General features: G+C 36.2%; 1 protein-coding gene across 2 annotated transcripts in view; it reads left to right on the plus strand.

Annotated features, from left to right (window-relative positions):
• The window catches only part of MARCHF1 (membrane associated ring-CH-type finger 1), a 90421-nt gene extending 74898 nt beyond the window's left edge, over positions 1-15523 (plus strand). For both annotated transcript variants that reach the window (XM_017873944.1, XM_017873945.1), the window contains one exon: positions 11282-15523. In XM_017873944.1, coding sequence (XP_017729433.1) covers positions 11282-11580 — 299 coding nt within the window. In that variant the 3' untranslated portion in view covers positions 11581-15523. The remainder of the gene's footprint in view (positions 1-11281) is intronic.
• The last annotated feature ends 4095 nt before the right edge of the window (positions 15524-19618 follow it).

Here is a 19618-nt window from a genome sequence, read left to right on the forward strand (position 1 = left end):
CCACACTAACAGCCCTATGAAATTGGTAGATACTATTACCTCCAATTTTAAGTAATGTATCAGTTGGCTTTAGCTATATAACAAACCATCCCAGGCTGGGTTTGTTGGTTGAAACCTGTAATCCCAGCACTCTGGAAGGTCGAGGCGGGCAGATCACTTAAGATCAGGAGTTCAAGAAAAGCCTGGCCAACATGGTGAAACCCTGCCTCTACTAAAAATACAAAACTTAGCTGGGCATGGTGGTGCACAACTGTAGTCCCAGCTACTCAGGAGGCTGAGGCCAGGAAATCTCTTGAACCCAGGAGGCAAAGTTTGCAGTGAGCTGAGATTGCACCACTGCACTCCAGCTTGGGCGACAAAGTGAGACTGTCTCAACAAAGAAAGCATCAGGAGAGCGTGAAACCACCATCTGCAAACACATTTAAAGTTTCTGATTGAGTTGGGTTTCCTATTGTCCTATTGGCTAAAGCAGTTCATATAACCAAGACCAGCGTCAATAGGGGATGGGATACCCCAGGACAGGATTACAGGGAGGCACGAGCCAATCAGGGGCTATTATTGAAACAAGCTATCAAAGATAAAGAAATCGAGACCAAAGAAAATAACAGAGCAGGCCTAATACCTCAAGGAAATGAAACAGCTATCTGAGTTTAGGTGGATAAAGATGTAAAGACTGAAGCAGATTCTTAGGAATAGGATTCTTTGGAATAAAATCCATAACCCTCAAAAACAGTTGGAGATTTTGCACAGGAAAACCACTCTTGAGAAGTCATTAACCATAATAAGGGAAATCCTCTTAGGGCATGGGCTGCAAAGAAATTAACCAGAAGTCTGAATCATTTGGGGATTTGGCTATTCCTTAGCCAGGAAAGAGATGAAAAAGCCAGTCTGTTGCACAGGTCCTGTTTATAACTAATGCTTAATGCTCAGGTTCCTGGTGGGGAAATGCTCTTGGATAACCCAATCCGTGTCTCCTGACCCGACTCCAATAGAGTACAGGATTAAGAAGATGTGGGGGATTTTTGTGTGTGTGTGAAAAAAAATTATAAATTTTACTTTTTTATTTATTTTTGCCTTTTCATTCAAGTTTTTTTACATACTGTTACTTTTAACCTGGAGATCCCAGTATCCCTCTCTGCCTTGCTAAAAATAATCTTGTCCAGAGTCAGACTCCCAAGAGTCTAGACTGAGTTGTGAAGTCCATCTGCTTTTCTTTGTCTAAAGTGTTTTCACTCACTCTTCAAATATAAATTTCCCTACAAACTGTGGACTGAAATTTCTGGGTCTGGTGGCACTGGACTTTAAAGCTGCAGCATTTTGATCCCTTTAACTCTAATTTGTGAACTTTTCAATATCACACTGAAGGGCAAGACTACAAACTATCTTAAGCCTTTCCTGGAAAACCTATTCACATGTTGATTATTTTGGAATGGCCTGGAGGATGCTGCAGCCTGCAAGTACCAGATCACATATATGCAACTGTAAAAAGGAGACCTGGAAGAATTTACTTTAATAATCATTAAATCAACAACAATATTGAGACTGAGAACTTATTGCTCATCCTTGTGGGATTAACATGATAATATTGAATGTGAATGAATCAAAGTTAATATGAGAGACTAGAGTACTTTCTAAAATTTCCTCAGAAAATGGTGGTAGAGAGAATGCCTGCTCTTTTAATTGCTGTCCAAGAATTTCCAAGAAATGTTTCCCCTTAATGCTTGAGAGGTAAAGATGGGCAGAGAGTTTATTACTAAACCTACAGAAAGTCCTGCAGAAGGATTCCAGACACAAAGACAGCAGTAGAGATGGGTTCTTGGGCCTGAGATAAATGAGCAGATGCTTGAATTGCCTAAGTTAGATTTTCCAAATTCCTTTGCAAAATCGGCAAATAGAAACAACTTTGTGCTCCTGGCATTTTGAAGTGCAGGATACAGCTTTATATATGACTGAGAAGAAAGATACCTTGAATTGCACATAGGATGCCCAGGGAAAAGATTTAGTGCCTTCCTGTCTCTGCCATTGTCCTTTTTTCTGGTGTACATTCTTTTGTCTTTGCTAACAACAGCATAGAAACTGATTAGTTTAACAGAATGTAAGAAGACAATTGGCTGTGTCTCAATAAAAGGAGGCAAGTACATTTCCTGATGAAAACATTCTTGAAAAATCCATTTAGCCCCATTTTAGCATCTCCTCTCAAGATGTCCTTAAAGTGAGTTTTCCAAGATACAATCCTCATAACCACTCAACAGTAATTTATTTCATAGAAGACAAAAATTGTGTCCACTTAGTTGAAGGCAAGAGGAAGAGCAGGCTGTCTGTTAGAGATGGTCATTTGGACAGTGAGTTTGTACTCAAAATGGCTTTTGTATGTGGGGGTTGGGGTGCTCTGCACTCTAAACTTAATGGAGGGGTTTTGTGGGAGATTTGACTTCCCAGGAACATATTAAAGGATGGCGTGGGCAGGGGAAACTGATTCAGAGATACTTTGTGAAGGAAAGTGGAGGGATCAGGCTGAGTCTCCCAAAAAGGGCAGAGAAAACGGCAACTGTTTCCCCCTGGCCCAGATTCCCAGGTATATTATGGGCTTTGGTCACTGTTTCTGGAAAGAGAGGTGAAACATGAGTGGACTTTACTTTAGATTGTCCACCATCTAAAGCATAGCTTTACTGACAGTGAAGAGGGGTTGTAAGAGCTTTCATTCGTCCTTGAAATATCTACTGAGCAAGGAACTATGGAAAACAAAGTCCAGCTCAGACAAATTCTGTGCTCGTCAAGATTATAGCATGACAAAGTAAAAATGCTTATGTTAGAAAGTGAGCTCATACTGCACATAGAGAAATAACATGGAATTGGAACAGTGGGAAAATTTATTTCCAGCTGGAAATGACCTCTAAGATGGGTTTTGTGGGACAGGTAGACACAGAGAAGTAGGGAAGCAAAACACAGAAAGAAAGAAGATCGTAGACAAAGGCTCAGAAATGGAAAACCTCCAGGCATGTATGAGGAACAGCTGCTAGTTTGGTTAAGCAGAGGAGAAAGCTGGATGCAGTCCATGAGAATTTCCCTAAAAATGGGAAATATAGCACATTTCATCTCCAGCCTGTCTGTGGTTAAAGCTTTCTAAACACATTGAAACTACTGCTTAATATAATAGCTTACAGCAAAAATCCTTTTTGAATTTGGAGAACTGCAAGATATCTCATTCATATTCCAAATCCTTTCTGCAAATTTCCCAATAAAGAGACGTAAGTTATTGTCTTCCACAGCAGGGATTCTCAACCTCAGCACTATGGACATTATGGACTGAATAATTCTTTGTTGGAAGGTGCTGTCCTGTGCACTGTAGGATGTCTAGCAGCATCCCTGACCTCTAATAAAAGTCAGCAGCACCTAACTCCAGGTACAATGATCAACGATGTCTCCAGACACTGCTAAAAGTCCCCCAGAGAACAAAACTGTCCCCAGTGGTGAACCTATGGTCTACACTGAGTCAGTGTTTCAGATGATTGTTCTCCTTGCATAGATGAAGACAGCTAAGCAGGAACTTAAGAAAAAAAAGCTATATATTTTTTCAAATTCTATATTTCAAATGCATGGACTCTCTGTATAGAGAATAGTTTAGCTCTTTTTATTTCTGACTACCATTCGATACTGCTGTTTTACTTAGCATACAGGAAAATGGACACAGGAGTCCAGCCATGTATAAATATGTGCTGCCACTTATCTGGGACTATTAGAATCATCACATATTCCTGATTATTCTTCAGAACTCCTTAACTCACTTACAAAGACTTTGCCTTGGAGTATTTTAAACAAAATAGCAAGTTAACTGCTATTTCCATGCAATACACAAATCAAATTTCAACACTATCAGATATTACTAGGTCAAGATCATTGAGTAATAATCTCACCTTTGGCATGAAATAGCAAAACGGGGAGAAGAAGGGAGAATCGAAATAGATGGTCTTTAAAGGTCTTTGAACTCTGAATTTTAGTTCAGTTATTTTGCTGGATGCATGGACTCTCTGTATAGAGAATAGTTTAGCTCTTTTTATTTCTGACTACCATTCGATACTGCTGTTTTACTTAGCATACAGGAAAAATGGACACAGGAGTCCAGCCATGTATAAATATGTGCTGCCACTTATCTGGGACTATTAGAATCATCACATATTCCTGATTATTCTTCAGAACTCCTTAACTCACTTACAAAGACTTTGCCTTGGAGTATTTTTAAACAAAAATAGCAAGTTAACTGCTATTTCCATGCAATACACAAATCAAATTTCAACACTATCAGATATTACTAGGTCAAGATCATTGAGTAATAATCTCACCTTTGGCATGAAATAGCAAAACGGGGAGAAGAAGGGAGAATCGAAATAGATGGTCTTTAAAGGTCTTTGAACTCTGAATTTTTAGTTCAGTTATTTTGCTGGATACACCAGAAAAATCAAGAATAAAACAATTTTTATTCTATCAGCCTGATATTTTCTTTAAAAACTTTTTATAAGAAAAATGATTCTTTTATATACTGCCCCTCAATTTTTTTCCAAAAATGAATAATATATGTAGGAATACATAGAATATGTTAAAAGTATGGAATATATGTTTCATTATGAACAACACTGTGAAATTTTTAGATGAGGAACTAGTGCCGCCAAAGTAAAACAACATTTTTTAAAAGTTGCACTAATGGTCAAAAATTATTGTTACCACCTTAAAGTATTATATTTGATTGTCTATAAGTTACTTGGGAAATTTATAATAAGTATAAAGCAATTCATATAATTTTATGTAATTATTTCTGTATTTTTTATCCTAAAATGAACATGTTTCTGGAGAGTATTGTAATACATGATACAAAAACCACTATTATCACTAGATAACAACAGTTATCGAACACGTGTTGGTTGCAAATACATCTGTATAAATAAATCAAATCCAGGTAGCATAGTTTTATTTTTAAAATTCCTATCCTTAAGATCAAAGAAATCTATAGGAGAAAGGGACCACGGAAACATTTGTATATGACTAACAGACACTGATTAATGATAAATGCCTGGTATAGTCCATTTTTGTACTCTAAAGTTTCTAAAATCAAAAGTCTGTTTTCTTGATGATTTGTTTTCTAACATCTTTTAGCATCTTCTCTTAAGTATTGATAATTGAATCTGTTCCTTCAAAGACTTTAACTCCATGGTACACTAATTAATTTTTTTAAATAGTGACTAGGGTAGGGAGAGACATGAAACCATCAGTCTTTCTCCTAGTTTTACTAAGTTCAGAGTTACTCTATTTTACTCCAAACAACAGTATTTAATTAGTTAACATTAATAAGGTTTCTCCTGGACTATGATGTAGGGAATTTGCAATATTGTAAAAAAGCATCTTCTTCCTCTCGGCCAGATGGCAAAAAGATTTTTTCTCATGCCAACTCCAGAAGTTGACCTAGATTGTGGTGTTAGGAACCGTAAATCTATCATAGGGATTAGCAGGAAAGAGTGTTGGCAGTAATTAGGGCACGAATGCTGTGTTTGCCAACCTCATGACAGACTGCACCCTTTTCTCCCTGGAGTGGGTTCTGAAAGATTACTAGAAGTTTATTGTAAAGAGAGCGGCACTCTAGACAGAGGAAATAGCATGTGCTAAAGCTTGAACCTGTATTAGGGTGTGCAGTGTTTGGAAAACAGCTACCTAGAAAGGACTTTGGAAAAAGTGTGCTAAGAAAGGCACTGGATGAGAGAAACCAGGAAGCTGAGGATGACAAAATAAATAGAGGTATAGGTCATGAGCATTTATTGAGCAGGGCTGCAGCAAATTTTAGGCACAATAAACTCCCTTGGGCATGGTTAAAAAGAAATGGAGTGTTTTTGTGCAATAAAGTTTCCATAAATATATTATGCATACATTACCAATTTCCAAATATTTAAATGCTCACAAACCCATCTCTTACTCGAAGAAATCCTATCATCTGACCTAGACACAGAGATGAATTCATGGAACTAATCTCAAGTAAGGAGCTAATATATATAAATATATATATAAATATATTACATATAAAATACTATTTTTAGAGCAGATTTAGGTTTACAGAAAAAGTACAAAGAAGGTAAAGAGAGAGTTCCCATATACCACCCTGCACATACACAAGGTTTCTCCTGTTATTAACATCTTGCCTCAACATGGTAACATTTGTTAACAGTGAGGAGCCAATATTCATACATTATTATTAAAGTCCATAGTTACACTGGGGTTCACTCTTTTGTTGCACAGTCCTATGAGTTTTGACAAACACATAATGTCCTGTGTCCACCATTACAGAATCATACAGAATGGTGTCCCTGCCTTAAAAAGTCCCTGTGTTCCACCTATTCATCCTTTCCTTTCTGCCCCTAAACTGTTGGCAAACACCAATTCTGCTATCTCCAGTTTTGCCTTTTCTAGAATGTCATATAGTTGGTATCACACAGTATGTAGCTTTTGCAGACTGACCTCTTTCATTTAGCAGTATGCATTTAAGGTTCCTTTGTGTCCTTTTGTAGCTTGATAGCTCATTTCTTTTGAATCACTAAGTAATACTCCATTGTATGGATGTGTCACAGTTTATTCATTCACAGATTGAAAGACAACTTGCTTTATCCAGCTTTGAACAAATATGTATAAAGCTGCTACAAACATTTGTGTGCAGGTTTTTGTGTGGACATAAATTTTTGTTCATTTGAATAAGTATAATGTTTTATCATTTGAAAAGCTTGTGGTTACCATTGTAAAAAACGGCCAGACCATCTTCCAAAGTGACTGTACCATTTTGCATGCCTATCAGCAATGAATGAGAATTCCTGCTTGTCATTCCACATCCTTTCCAACATTGTTTTCAGTGTTCTGTTTTTAAACTTAACCATTCTAATAGCTGTATAATGATATCGTTTTAATTTGCAATTCTCTAATCGCATATATCGATAATCTTACCATCTGTTTATCTTCATTGATGACATATCTCTTCAGATCTTTTGCTCATTTTGTAATTATTTTCTTATTGAATGTTAACAGTTATTTGTATATTTTGGATACAAATCCTTTTTTCAGAATGTGTTTTGCAAATATTTTTTCCTGTGGCTTGTCTCTTCATTCTCTTAACAGTGACTTCCTCAGAGCAAAAGGTTTTAGTTTTAATAAAGTCCAATTGATCAATTTTTCTTTTCATAGATCATACTTTGGTCACCTAAATTTTCTTATCTTTTAGAAGTTGTATAGTTTCACAATTTACATTTAGGTCTATAATCCATTTTGAGTTAATTTTTGTGAAAAATGTAAGGTCTGTTTACAGACTCATTTATTTGCATGCAGATATTTAGTTATACCAGCACCCATTTGTTAAAAAGACTATCCCTTCTCCATTGAATTGCCTTTGCTCCTTTGCTAAAGATCAGTTTCTTTTTTTTTTTTTTTTTTTTTGAGGCGGAGTCTTGCTCTGTCGCCCAGGCTGGAGTGCAGTGGCCGGATCTCAGCTCACTGCAAGCTCCGCCTCCCGGGTTCACGCCATTCTCCTGCCTCAGCCTCCCGAGTAGCTGGGACTACAGGCGCCCGCCAGGTCGCCCGGCTAGTTTTTTGTATTTTAGTAGAGACGGGGTTTCACCATGTTAGCTAGGATGGTCTCGATCTCCTGACCTCGTGATCCGCCCGTCTCGGCCTCCCAAAGTGCTGGGATTACAGGCTTGAGCCAGATCAGTTTCATATATTTGTATCGGTCTATTTCTGGGCTATTCTGTTCCACTGATTTCTTTCTTTATTCTTTCATTGATACCACACTGTCTTGATCACCGTAGTGGTAGTAATCAAGGATAGTGTCAGTTTTCAAAAACCCTGTTCTTCCACTTCAACATTGTGTTGGCTATTCTGGTCTTTTGCTCTCCATATACACTTTAGAATCAGTTTGTCAATATCCATAAAATAACTTGCTGGAATTTTGAATGGGATAGTATTGAATCTGTAGATCAAATTGGGAAGAATAGTTATCTTAATAATATTAAGTCTCCCTACCCATGAATGTGGCACATCTTATTTCATTCAGATATTCTTTTATTTCCTTCATCGCAGCTTTATAGTTTTCCTCACATAAATCTTGTACATATATTGTTAGGTTTACACCTAAGGTTTTTGTTGTTGTCATTGTTGTTTTTGTTAGCACAAATGTAAATTAGCTGTTTTAATTTCAAATTCTGGTTGTTTGTTGTTATATATAGGAAAGCAATTGACTTTTTGTAAAACTTTGTATCCTGCAATGTTGTCATAATCACCTATTTAAAAAAACAAAACTTTATCACTTCTTTGAGATTTTATACATAGACAATCATATCATTTGTGAACAGATAGTTTTGTTCATTCTTTCCCAATCATCTTTTATTATTCTTGTTTTATTGCATTAGCTAGGACTTCCAGTGTGATGCTGAATAGGCATGGTAAGAAGGAATATCCTTGTCTTGTTCCTGATCTTAGGGGAAAAGCATCTAGTTTCTCACCATTATGATGTCAGCTATAGGTTTTCTATGTTCTTTATCCCATTAAGGAAATTCCATTCCATTCCTAGTTTTTATCATGATTGAGTGTTGGATTTTGTCAAATGTGTTTTCTGCATTTATTGATATAGTCACATTTTTCTTTAGCTAATTGATGTGTTTACATTGATTTCTGAATGTCGAACCAACTTTGCATACCTAGAATAAATCTCTATTGGCTATAGTGTATAATTGTTTTTATACATTGTTAAATTCAATTTGCTAACATTTTGTTGAGAATTGTTGTATCTGTTCATGAGAGATACTGGCCTATAACTTTTCTTCATAGTAATTGTCTTTGCTGAATTTAGTATTGGGTAATGCTGGTCTCACCTGATTAGTTAGGAAGTATTATCTCTTCTATTTTCTGGAAAAGACTATAGAACATTGATGTCGTTTCTTCTTTAAATGTTTGGTAGAATCCACTAGTAAAATCATCTGAGCTTGGTACTTTCTGCTCTGAAAGGTTATTGTTGATTTAATTTCTTTAATAGATCTAGGGATATTTAGATTATCTGACTATTAATTACACCTGCCACTGTAATGATCTCTTATTTCTCCTGTGTGAGCTTTGGCCAATGATATTTTGAAGTATTATTTCCATTAGGATTAAGTAAATATTCAAGATGATGACTACTATGAATTATTCAAGTCATAAAGAAGTCCTTGCATATGAGGAGTTAGAAAAAAATTACCTTTGCTACCGGTAAAGGTTCTAATACATTTGATTGCATATATTTAATCTACTGGAAAACTAAGTTCAGATTTGATTACTCAAAGAGGCATAGAAATTTATTTTAAACTGACAATGCCGGCCGGGTGCGGTGGCTCAAGCCTGTAATCCCAGCACTTTGGGAGGCCGAGACGGGCGGATCACGAGGTCAGGAGATCGAGACCATCCTGGCTAACACAGTGAAACCCCATCTCTACTAAAAAACACAAAACAACTAGCCGGGCGAGGTGGCGGGCGCCTGTAGTCCCAGCTACTCAGGAGGCTGAGGCAGGAGAATGGCGTAAACCCGGGAGGCGGAGCTTGCAGTGAGCTGAGATCCGGCCACTGCACTCCAGCCCGGGCGACAGAGCGAGACTCCGTCTCAAAAAATAAATAAATAAATAAATAATAAATAAATAAACTGACAATGCAAAAGAGAGCAACAAATTAATGAAACATCAACAACAGTGAGAGGCTTTTCATGTTTTCTTACAATCCCTTTTAAGATCAGAGAACATTTTTTTCCCAAAAAATTTCAAAGGAAGAGTCAGAGCCAAAGCATTTTGAAAAGAAAGAGTTTACTTGCAAAGGTTCAGAGAGTCAGATTTCAGAAAAGCTGGATAAGCAAGTGAAAAACATAACGGGTATTTAAAGAAAAATATAAAGAAGATTACCATGATTACTAAGTTTGCATTAATTTGTTCATGGAGAAAAAACAAAATCTTATCACATGATGATCATATCCACAAAGATCTTGCAACATGAGCTAAATAAAAGTCAGGAATAAAATGGTCTTTGTTGGGGTCTGGGGATATAAGAAATACTCAATGTTTCATTATTTTGGGACCAGAAATTGACAAGGTAACCCTGTTATTTTTGGTTAATCTTAGGGTACAAGGTGCTTCACATGAAGGAAACAGGGCATGACTTCTGCTTTGCTTACAGAAGCATAAAGCAATGTCACTACTACAAAATATAGATACGATATTTCTTATAACTCTATTCACTGTTATAAGTAAATAAAAATCCAAAGTCAAATCACAGACTTTCAATTACCATGGTTTTTACACATTTCTACCATCCATTCCTAGTGCTCCGTATTGAGCCATACTGAGCTATATTTTTCTCCTTCACAACTTTTCACTTACGGGAAGACAGCTATTGTCCCCCACACTATTGTAATGTGGGCAAGAGGACCACTTGTCCCTCATATATTTAACACTCTTGACCCTCATATATTTAACATTCATAATTATGTGTTGCCTAAATACTCACTGTTGTAGTCACTGAAACACCTGTAAAATAATTTTAAAAACTGTATATTTACAAAAGAAAGCCTATTTCTAGTAATAATGATGGAAATTAAGAGAAAATATAGACATCTATAAAAGTGTGATGGTTCTCAATGACAAAATATGATTTATGAAACAAATGGCTAAAATCCTAAATATTTTGCACGTTTGTACTGAGGAATTCTCTCTCTGGTGAGATATGGCAGCTTCTTCTTTCCTCTCCCTTTCACTCCTCCCCATCTCCCTTCTTCCATTCCTTCCTTTTAAATTTTAAAAGAAATGAGGGTGGAAAGACCTATACATACAAACCCATGCATGTACCCATCCCTCATCTTCTTAAAAGGATTTTAAACTCTGATTTTTCCATTATGTTCACCAGCCTTCCTTAAAGGTTTAGCTTTAAGGAATAAATGTCAGTGTCCAAATATCCAAAATCTAACATATTATCTCATAATTATGATAGGTACTTGATGCTAGGAGAAATAAGAGATTTGACAGTGAGAAAATTTCCTGATATACAATTTTGACAGTACATGTAGGATACTCAAAAGGAATTAAGCCAATTCACATTATAATTCTTTCTAGTTATTCACAATATATTCCTTGTTAACATAATCTAGCAGGCAGGCATGGGCTTTTGAAGGGGCATAGAAAAAAAATGACCAAATCCACTGAGGACAACTTGGTGATAACATTCTCTCTTTTTTATTTCAAAGGTGTCCTTGAATGGCCATTTTGGACAAAACTGGTTGTGGTAGCCATTGGCTTCACAGGAGGTCTTGTCTTCATGTACGTCCAGTGTAAAGTCTACGTTCAGTTGTGGCGCAGGCTGAAGGCCTACAACCGTGTGATCTTTGTACAAAATTGCCCAGACACTGCCAAAAAACTGGAGAAGAACTTCTCATGCAATGTAAACACAGACATCAAGGATGCTGTGGTAGTGCCTGTATCACAAACAGGTACAAATTCACTGCCATCTGCAGAGGGTGGCCCCCCTGAAGTTGTATCAGTTTGATGGAACCTGTTGGGAGTTCCTTCACCAACGAATATCTTTCTAGCCCTCAGCCACTACAAATGACAGAAGTGATCTTGAATTATTTACTCCCTTCAGCTCCTCCTTTCTCCTACTGACACATTTTTCCTGACTTTGTTCAAAGAGGAAAGGAGAAAAACACACCAAATGCCCAGGATCCCATGAAGTATAGCGTGAAGTATGATATGGAAATGTGAAGTTTGCCAGAGAATGATTTCTAAGACAGTTAAGAACTACTGGGGCAATGAATGCTTTTAGGCAGTAATCAAAGATTAAATGGACCCATGATACTCTTCAAAGTAACAGGGGAAAAGTTCAAGAATACAGACTTGAATTGCAATGTGTATTACTTCTAGGGCCTTGTAATGTTAACTGTCTCATCTGGAAATAACAAACATATTTGGTTTTAAGCCTGAAATTGTCTGCATTATCCCTAAGTCACACTGGAAGCGAACTTGGAGGATGCGTATTTTGATATGTTTTGACAGCTAACAGATTTTTATGGTTTATAGTGGAGTCCGGTTATTTTGACAGATGCATGTTTTTTAAATAGATGCAATATACACTTGAAGACATTGATATTTGGAATTATGTCTAAGTCATGAACAAAAGATTTTCGGAAAATGTTCAGATATAATTACCTCTGTTAAATACCCACAGAACTCAGTTTTCAGGTCTTATATTTTTTTCTGATTCCTCTAATACAGTGCTGTCCAATAGAAACACAATAACCACAAATGCAGGCCACATATGTGAATTTTAATTTCCTAGTAGCCCCATTTTAAAAGTAAAATAAATGTTAAAGTGAATTTTGATTTTTAAAAAATTTAACACTATATGTTATTTCAACATGTCATCAATATAAAAAATTAAGATAGTTTACATCTGTTTCTTGAACCAAGTTTTCAAAATCCAGTTTGTAATTTAAAAGCACACTTCAACTTGAATTAACTATGTTGGATAGCACAGCCGTAAAATTAGAGACTAAGCTTCTGCTTTATTTAACAGTTGAATACTTCAAAAAAGTTTCATTCATTCTTTTATTTCAAAGTCTCATAAAAGTTATGATTTTTAAAAGCACTAAATTAAATTAAGTATCCTCATTTTAAAGTCAGATGAAGTTCACATCTCTAAAGGGTAAAAATCCAAAATATAGAAAGATAAAATAATCTGCCTGTAGCAAAGTTGTGAAATTAATTTGTTTGTTACTATGAAGTACTTACGATAGGGGAATAAAATTACCTATTTTTGTTATTTAATCAAATGTGTAAGGCTTATTTCATCCATATGAGGTGTCAACTTGACAGATGAGTAATTATGACTAAGAATCTAGACCTTACTTATAAAAGCTCAGTTAGAAAGCAAAAATAGTCAACAGATTCTGTGATAAGTAATTAATTGTTTAGGTTTAACGGTTGATTATTGTGTTCTTTGCATATTCATGTAAAACTGATGTGTGAATGGCATTACAGTGAGTTAATGATTATAGATATAGTAGCCTGTCAAAGAAAGATGTCCTACATTAAAAAAGGTGTCATATTATGTTAGCTGTCATTATTTATTAACATGAAAAGGCAATGATGGCCATAAGAACCAAAGCATGAGTATCACATTGCACAAATCTGGGTATCACATGGATGCACTTTGTAATTATCAGTGTGCTTGTTCTTCACAGATCATAGGAAAAAGGAAAAAAAAAAAAAAAAACCTTTAAATGAGGAGAAAGATGGTATGAATATTAGTAGTGGCTGACACTGAGTCCAAATAGTCTTGATTCCTAGAAATAAACAAAAGGTAAACAATGTCAATTTTGTGTGTGTGTATGGCGTGTGTGTATTCATGTATATAAGCGGGGAAAACATTAAGGTATTCAGTCAGGAAACACAAGGTTTAAAACTCATCTTTCTTAAAACTTGTTATAAGCATAGGGAAAACAAAGTCGAGGTAACTTAACCAAAAATTCTGTATAAATAAGGATATAAGTAATGTTTTAAAAAACGTGGACCTTAAACAAATTAAACTGTATATTAAATTCCTCTTAAATTCCCATTTTAAATATTTAAGATAAATACATTTATGAATAACAAATCTGTGGGTGATTTAACCATGGCACCACATCCAAGGGATTAACCTTAATGCAATTTTCCTGTTAATTGTCCCAAGCTTCTTACTAATCCATTTTCCCTGTGGGTTAGTAATGGCAACATGCTGTTTACAGATATTCCCGGGGAAAAAACATCTAGACATCAGCAAACAAAGAAATGTTGATTTCTCTTTTCCTTTGCTCTGAAAGTAAAATAGTCATTTACCTTAATTAATATGGAAAATATTGTTTAAATTCTGTACGAACCTAAACAAGATAGGTTGCAGGGTTGATTTCACAGTGGAGGATGATTGGCTAAAATAAAGCCTCCTATATTAAGGGCTACATTTAACACTAAGAAAACATTTCTAGAATGAAAAGCAAAGATAAGCATTATTGTATTAATAGTAAAAGAGGACATGGCATTTTAAAACTATATCTAAATTCTTGAAATTAACTTTTATGGGCTTGGACATTGTTGAAATGAGAAAATAATATAGCTTCTTGGCAGGTTAAAAGTCAACACTTGATTTTGCTCTTCTGACTTTTTGAAACCCTGAAGTTCTGAATTTCAAGATTTTAAGAAGCTTTTTAGCAATGGTTGTTTATGGTTCAAACATCTGAAATAACTACCTACATTTAAAATCTAATGTTGATTATTTTATTTTTACATTCTGTGTGGCAATGGAACATTTGCCCTTTCAAACAATAAAACGATTTAGCTTCGTGGCAGTGCTTTTTTGTAGACTGATTATACCCTTCAAAAAGAAAAACTGCTCTACAGAATGCCAATTTTGAGGCATGTTTACCTGCTCATGGAAGAAATAAAATGGAACTGAAAAAAAAGGACTAAAATTCAAGAATGAAAGTACAGTTGTGTTAAAAACCTTGGCTCTTTATAATCATGAATCTTCAGTATTATCAATACCATAAACCAGACACTGATGCTGTTAGTTTTTTAAAGAACTATCACTCTTATCGTACCGGAGCAAAGATTACATTCTAAAAGAAAGAAATTCCAAATTTTTTCAAAGTAAAGCCCAGAAGGCAAGCTTAAGTACAAAACCAAAATAAAAATGAACACAATCTAAACTAAAGTGAGCCCAACAACCTGATACAGCAATGTGTAACCTGCAGGAAGATAGGTACAGACTGAAGGAGTCTTTCAAAACACCCCAGCAGTCAATCTCACTCTGCGCTGCTTCTACACACGATTATAGTCCCAGAGAGACGACCTCATAGTTATATTTTATCTAGTTTTACAAAAGGTCCTTGGGTACTCTTTAAAACATCTATTCTTTGGCAGGAAAATTAGCTCATTAGAGCAATGACAGCATTAAGGGAAATTATAAGGGCCCTGGGACTGAGGTGGGAAGATTCTTCCATCTGCCCCATATAGTTTACCCTTCCTTGCCTTGAAAATGAATCTTTTGGAACAGAGTACAGCTCTTAAAAGTTACTAATATCATTATTATTATAATTGTTACATAATACTTTAATTAAGAAAGATGAAAACCTTTTTTCTTTCCTAAGTCAGCCCAATGGTGCTATTTTACATATTAACACAGTTGAAAGGAAGTACTGTTATTTTGGGCTGCAGTGTTTCCTCCACATCTAAAGAAAGCCCATTTTGAAATTGGATACTGCATTAAAACAAAGAAGGAAAATTATTTTAACTGTGTGCAGTTTTTGAAATTAGGCATTTGTACTATTTTGGTTTTACATAATTCTCTTGCATTAACAATTTACTGTTTTGTGAATCATGTGTACTAAAGCAAATTAAGAAAAAGAAAATAACTATCTGTGAAAGACTTTGTATATTAAACAAGTGACGCAAACCTTGGTTGTGGTTTCCACACTTTTTGCCTAACAGACTGATATTTGTATTTGCAACGTCCAAACACACATAAGTTTTTGATTTAAGATTTTACAAGGGTCTGAACATATATTATTTTAAAGCAAACCTACGTTGACTAACTCATGACATGGTACAAAGAAATAAATACACAAACAGAGGGAAACCAATGAAAATAAACAATGTGGACTTTCAAACCTGCTTTAAAAAAAAGTTTAAGAGAAATCACAGTGTAATCTAGAGGGATTTTTCTCAAGAATAAGGCTTGGATATAGACAAATAAGAATATAACAGCATTTTTCTATTAAGAGCTAATAGTGGATTCAGATAATTGCATGGATAATAAACATTAAAAGCAAGATATTACAATCTAAGAGGCTTGGTGATAGCAAAACACAAAGCCCTTTCCAAATGTCCAACTTATAAGGACCTATAGGGCTTTCTACCAGTCTGCTAACTAATACGAGCCAACTCTTCCGCCCAAACTGGAAATCTGAACTTAACACCCTCCCTCACCACTAGAAATTAGAGCAAACATTCCTAGATCATTAACCACTGCCATTGTGTGTTCAATGATCCTAAACTGGGTGCTGTGATAGAGATTACCAAGCGTAGCAAGGATGTGGGGGTAGAGATGCTTTAGATAGAGAGGACACTTTTAAGCTCAGACCTAAAGGAAGACAGAACAATCATTTATTGTTGGCCTTGCAAAAGCTCAGAGAATAGAGAATGATAAATACCAAAATCCTGAATGGGAAATGTCAAGCAAGGCTGATGGATTCGGCCAGCAGGGAAACAAGCCCTTGTAAGATTCTTTATTACAGTCATCCCTCAGTATGTGTGGAGGACTGGTCCCAGGACCTCCTTCGAATACCAGAATTCATGGATGTTCAAATCCCTGATATAAAAATGGTGTAGTATTTGCATATAACCTATGTATATCCTCTTGTATACTTAAAATCATTTCCGGATTACTTATAATACCTAATACTATGGAAATAGTTGTTACAATGTATTGTTTAAAGAGTAACGACACCAAACAAGTCTGCATGTTCAGTACATACTTTTTTTTTCAGACTATTTTTCATCTGTGGTTGGTTGGATCCAAGGATGAGGAACCCTTAGATAGGGAGAGTCAACTGTACTTACAGAGGCAGTAAAATGCAAAGGTGTGGCCTTCCCATATGTCTTGTCCTACAGAAAGACACAAACAGAAAAGGGGCCAGATGACCTGATAATGCTACATAAGGGAAAGGGCACTCTGTTGCTGAGATGCTGAGTCCATTTTGCAGCTAAGTATTATATTAGACTGGTGCAAAAGTAATTGCAGTTTTGCCATTAAAATTACCTTAAAAAAAAGGACAAAAACTGCAATTACTTTTGCACCAATCTTGAGTCATTAGTTTTATAGGCTGCAGCTCTATGCTACAGTGTCTCGAGGTGGAGTGTCAGAGGTCATCAGAATCCAGGTGATGACAAATTGTCTCACTATCTTCTTCCCAGAAGATCGGGAGGCAAATGATATCCTCCATAGCTCCATGTTCTGGGAAGATTACAGGACAGTCTTCCAAGGCTCAGTCAGGTCATCCCTGGCAAAACCCTGCCCAGCTTGGATCAAGTGAACATACACAAGGCCATCAGGGTGCTGGCAACAGGAGCAAGAACAGTGGCAAGAAGGCCAGTTAAGAAGCTACTGCACATAGGACAGGCAAGACATGGCGACTTTGGTAAGGATGAAAAATAGAGACTGCCTGACAAGGGCCAATTTGATTTTATTTTGGAAGTGGAATCACAAATACTCGCTAATTAAATTATATTGCGGGAAGGCATCAAGGATGATTTTATAGGCAGATTTCTGGCTTGAGAAATTGTGTGAAAACTTAGAAAATCAGGTTTCTGAGAAAATAAGGAGTGGGAAACAGAACATAAGTAGGAGTATTTGCCTGTGAAAGGAAAAAAAAAGATATATCCATTAAATCAAAAGAAAGTGGTAATTTGTATTTTCTCAAAGATGTATAAAAAGGTTGAACATTGAGAAGGCTAGTATTCAAGTCAAGCTAGAAAGAAATTAAAGAAGGTAGTAAAATAATTATCTCAAAGTTAGAAAATGAACTTAGTAGGGGAACATAATAAGATCACTAAGCAGTACTGAGAATCTACCTGAGATTTGCAAACATCAGTATGAAAATGGTCTGTTTGATATTCTTCAGCGATGTTGAGCTGCTTGAGAACAGGCATGAAGGAAACATAGCTATTACTTGGTTTGGGTTCTGAAAGAGAAATAACTCTGTTACAGAGTCGGGGCAAAGGAATTAAGGGTATATGCAGGGAAGCAACTATGAACTTGAAGCTAAGCTCAACAAGATAGATGATGCATGAGAGTGAGGTCAAAGTGCAGAACTTCAGCAATGAAGAGGGGTGGTGACAGTGAATGAAGAGTGGAATACTCAAAATCAGGTCTACAGAGTGGAGGTGCTGATAAGGATCCAGGTGTGACCATTGAGAGGCCTCTGATGGGACGGAGAAAAAGATGGGAAAACGTAAAACTCATAGTGTTGTTATATTTGCTAGCCACTATTTGTTATCCACAAGGAATCACTAAAATGATTGCTACAGGGGAGAAGAAAACTAGGTCATGAGCTAAAGTATTCTATGAATGGGCAGAGGGTTCTTCTGGGAGGTAAGATAGGAAAGGAGGCAAGAATAGAACTTCAAAAACCTAAGGGAGAAATTATTCTAAAGTAGGAGTAGAGCAAAAAGGACACCTACCCAATCTCTCTGTCAGTAATCATGGCAAGGAAGCAACTAAGATATTAGGGAAAAAGACCACGGATGCGAGTCAGCTGCTCTGAACTTGGAAATGTATCACTAACTTAAGTCCATGGAAGTTCAGCTCATTGGTTTAGACAAGGGGTCAGCCAATTATGACAAGCAAGTCAATCCCCTGGCCTATTTCGTATGGCCATTAACTAAGAATGGTTTTTATATTATTATTATTTTACTTATTTACTTATTTATTTTTTGAGACAGGGTCTCACTCTGTCACCCAGGCTGGAGTGCAGTGGCACAATCTCAGCTCACTGCAGCCTCTGACTCCTGGGTTCAAGCAATTCTCCCGCCTCAGCCTCCCCAGTAGCTGGGATAACAGTGTGCTACCACACCCGGCAAATTTGTATAGTTTTAGTAGAGATGGGGTTTCACCATGTTGGCGAGGCTGGTCTCAAATTCCTGACCTCAAGTGATCCACCTACCTCGGCCTCCCAAAGTGCTGGGATTACAGGCATGAGCCACCACGCCCAGCCGGTTTTTACATTTTTAAAGGGCAGCAAACAACACACATATGTACACGAATATGCAACAGAAACTACATTTGGCCTATAATGCCTAATATATTAAATATTTACTTTCTGGCCTTTTATAAAGAAAACATTTGCCAGTCTCTAATTTACAAAAATAAGTTACCTTTACTTTGTTCCATGGCCATGAACTATAGACGTTGTCTTACGGAAAGATGTTACTGACTTAAAAGTGGCCTAGATGAAAGGAGCATAAGTTATCACCCCAGAAATAACATGTTCAACAGGCAAGGGGTAAGGACATCTTAAGCATCACTCTAAAGACAAGTTATCTCTGAGGCTGCTTTGATCCAACTAGGAGTGACATGATTATTATGGTCCTAAATGGTAAATGCATTCATTCAACAAATACTTACCTATCCTAGTTTCCCAGCAGTGTAGCTTGTTAGTTGTAATCTTTGCTTTGACAACACAGGGGAAACTAGAAACAAATGTTTAAGAAGGAGGACAATCTGTCATTTTTCACAAGTTATTCATCTAACAGTAGGGGCTTTTAAGTGTCAGTCCAGATAAAGCAGTTCTTATTCTCTTTAATGCAACTTATGACTCAGTTTCTACAACCATTTTAAGACTAATTATGAGCCAAAAGCAAGAGAGGAGGAAACTTCCCAATGATTAAAGAGACATTAACTACTCATGTAATCCTAAAACCACACTTTCACACAGATTACTAACTAATCAACATAAGTTACATCACTAAAACAAATAATTAGGACTGTAAGAAGT

Source organism: Rhinopithecus bieti, unplaced genomic scaffold, assembly GCF_001698545.2.
Source record: "Rhinopithecus bieti isolate Rb0 unplaced genomic scaffold, ASM169854v2 scaffold_5260, whole genome shotgun sequence".
NCBI lineage: Eukaryota > Metazoa > Chordata > Mammalia > Primates > Cercopithecidae > Rhinopithecus > Rhinopithecus bieti.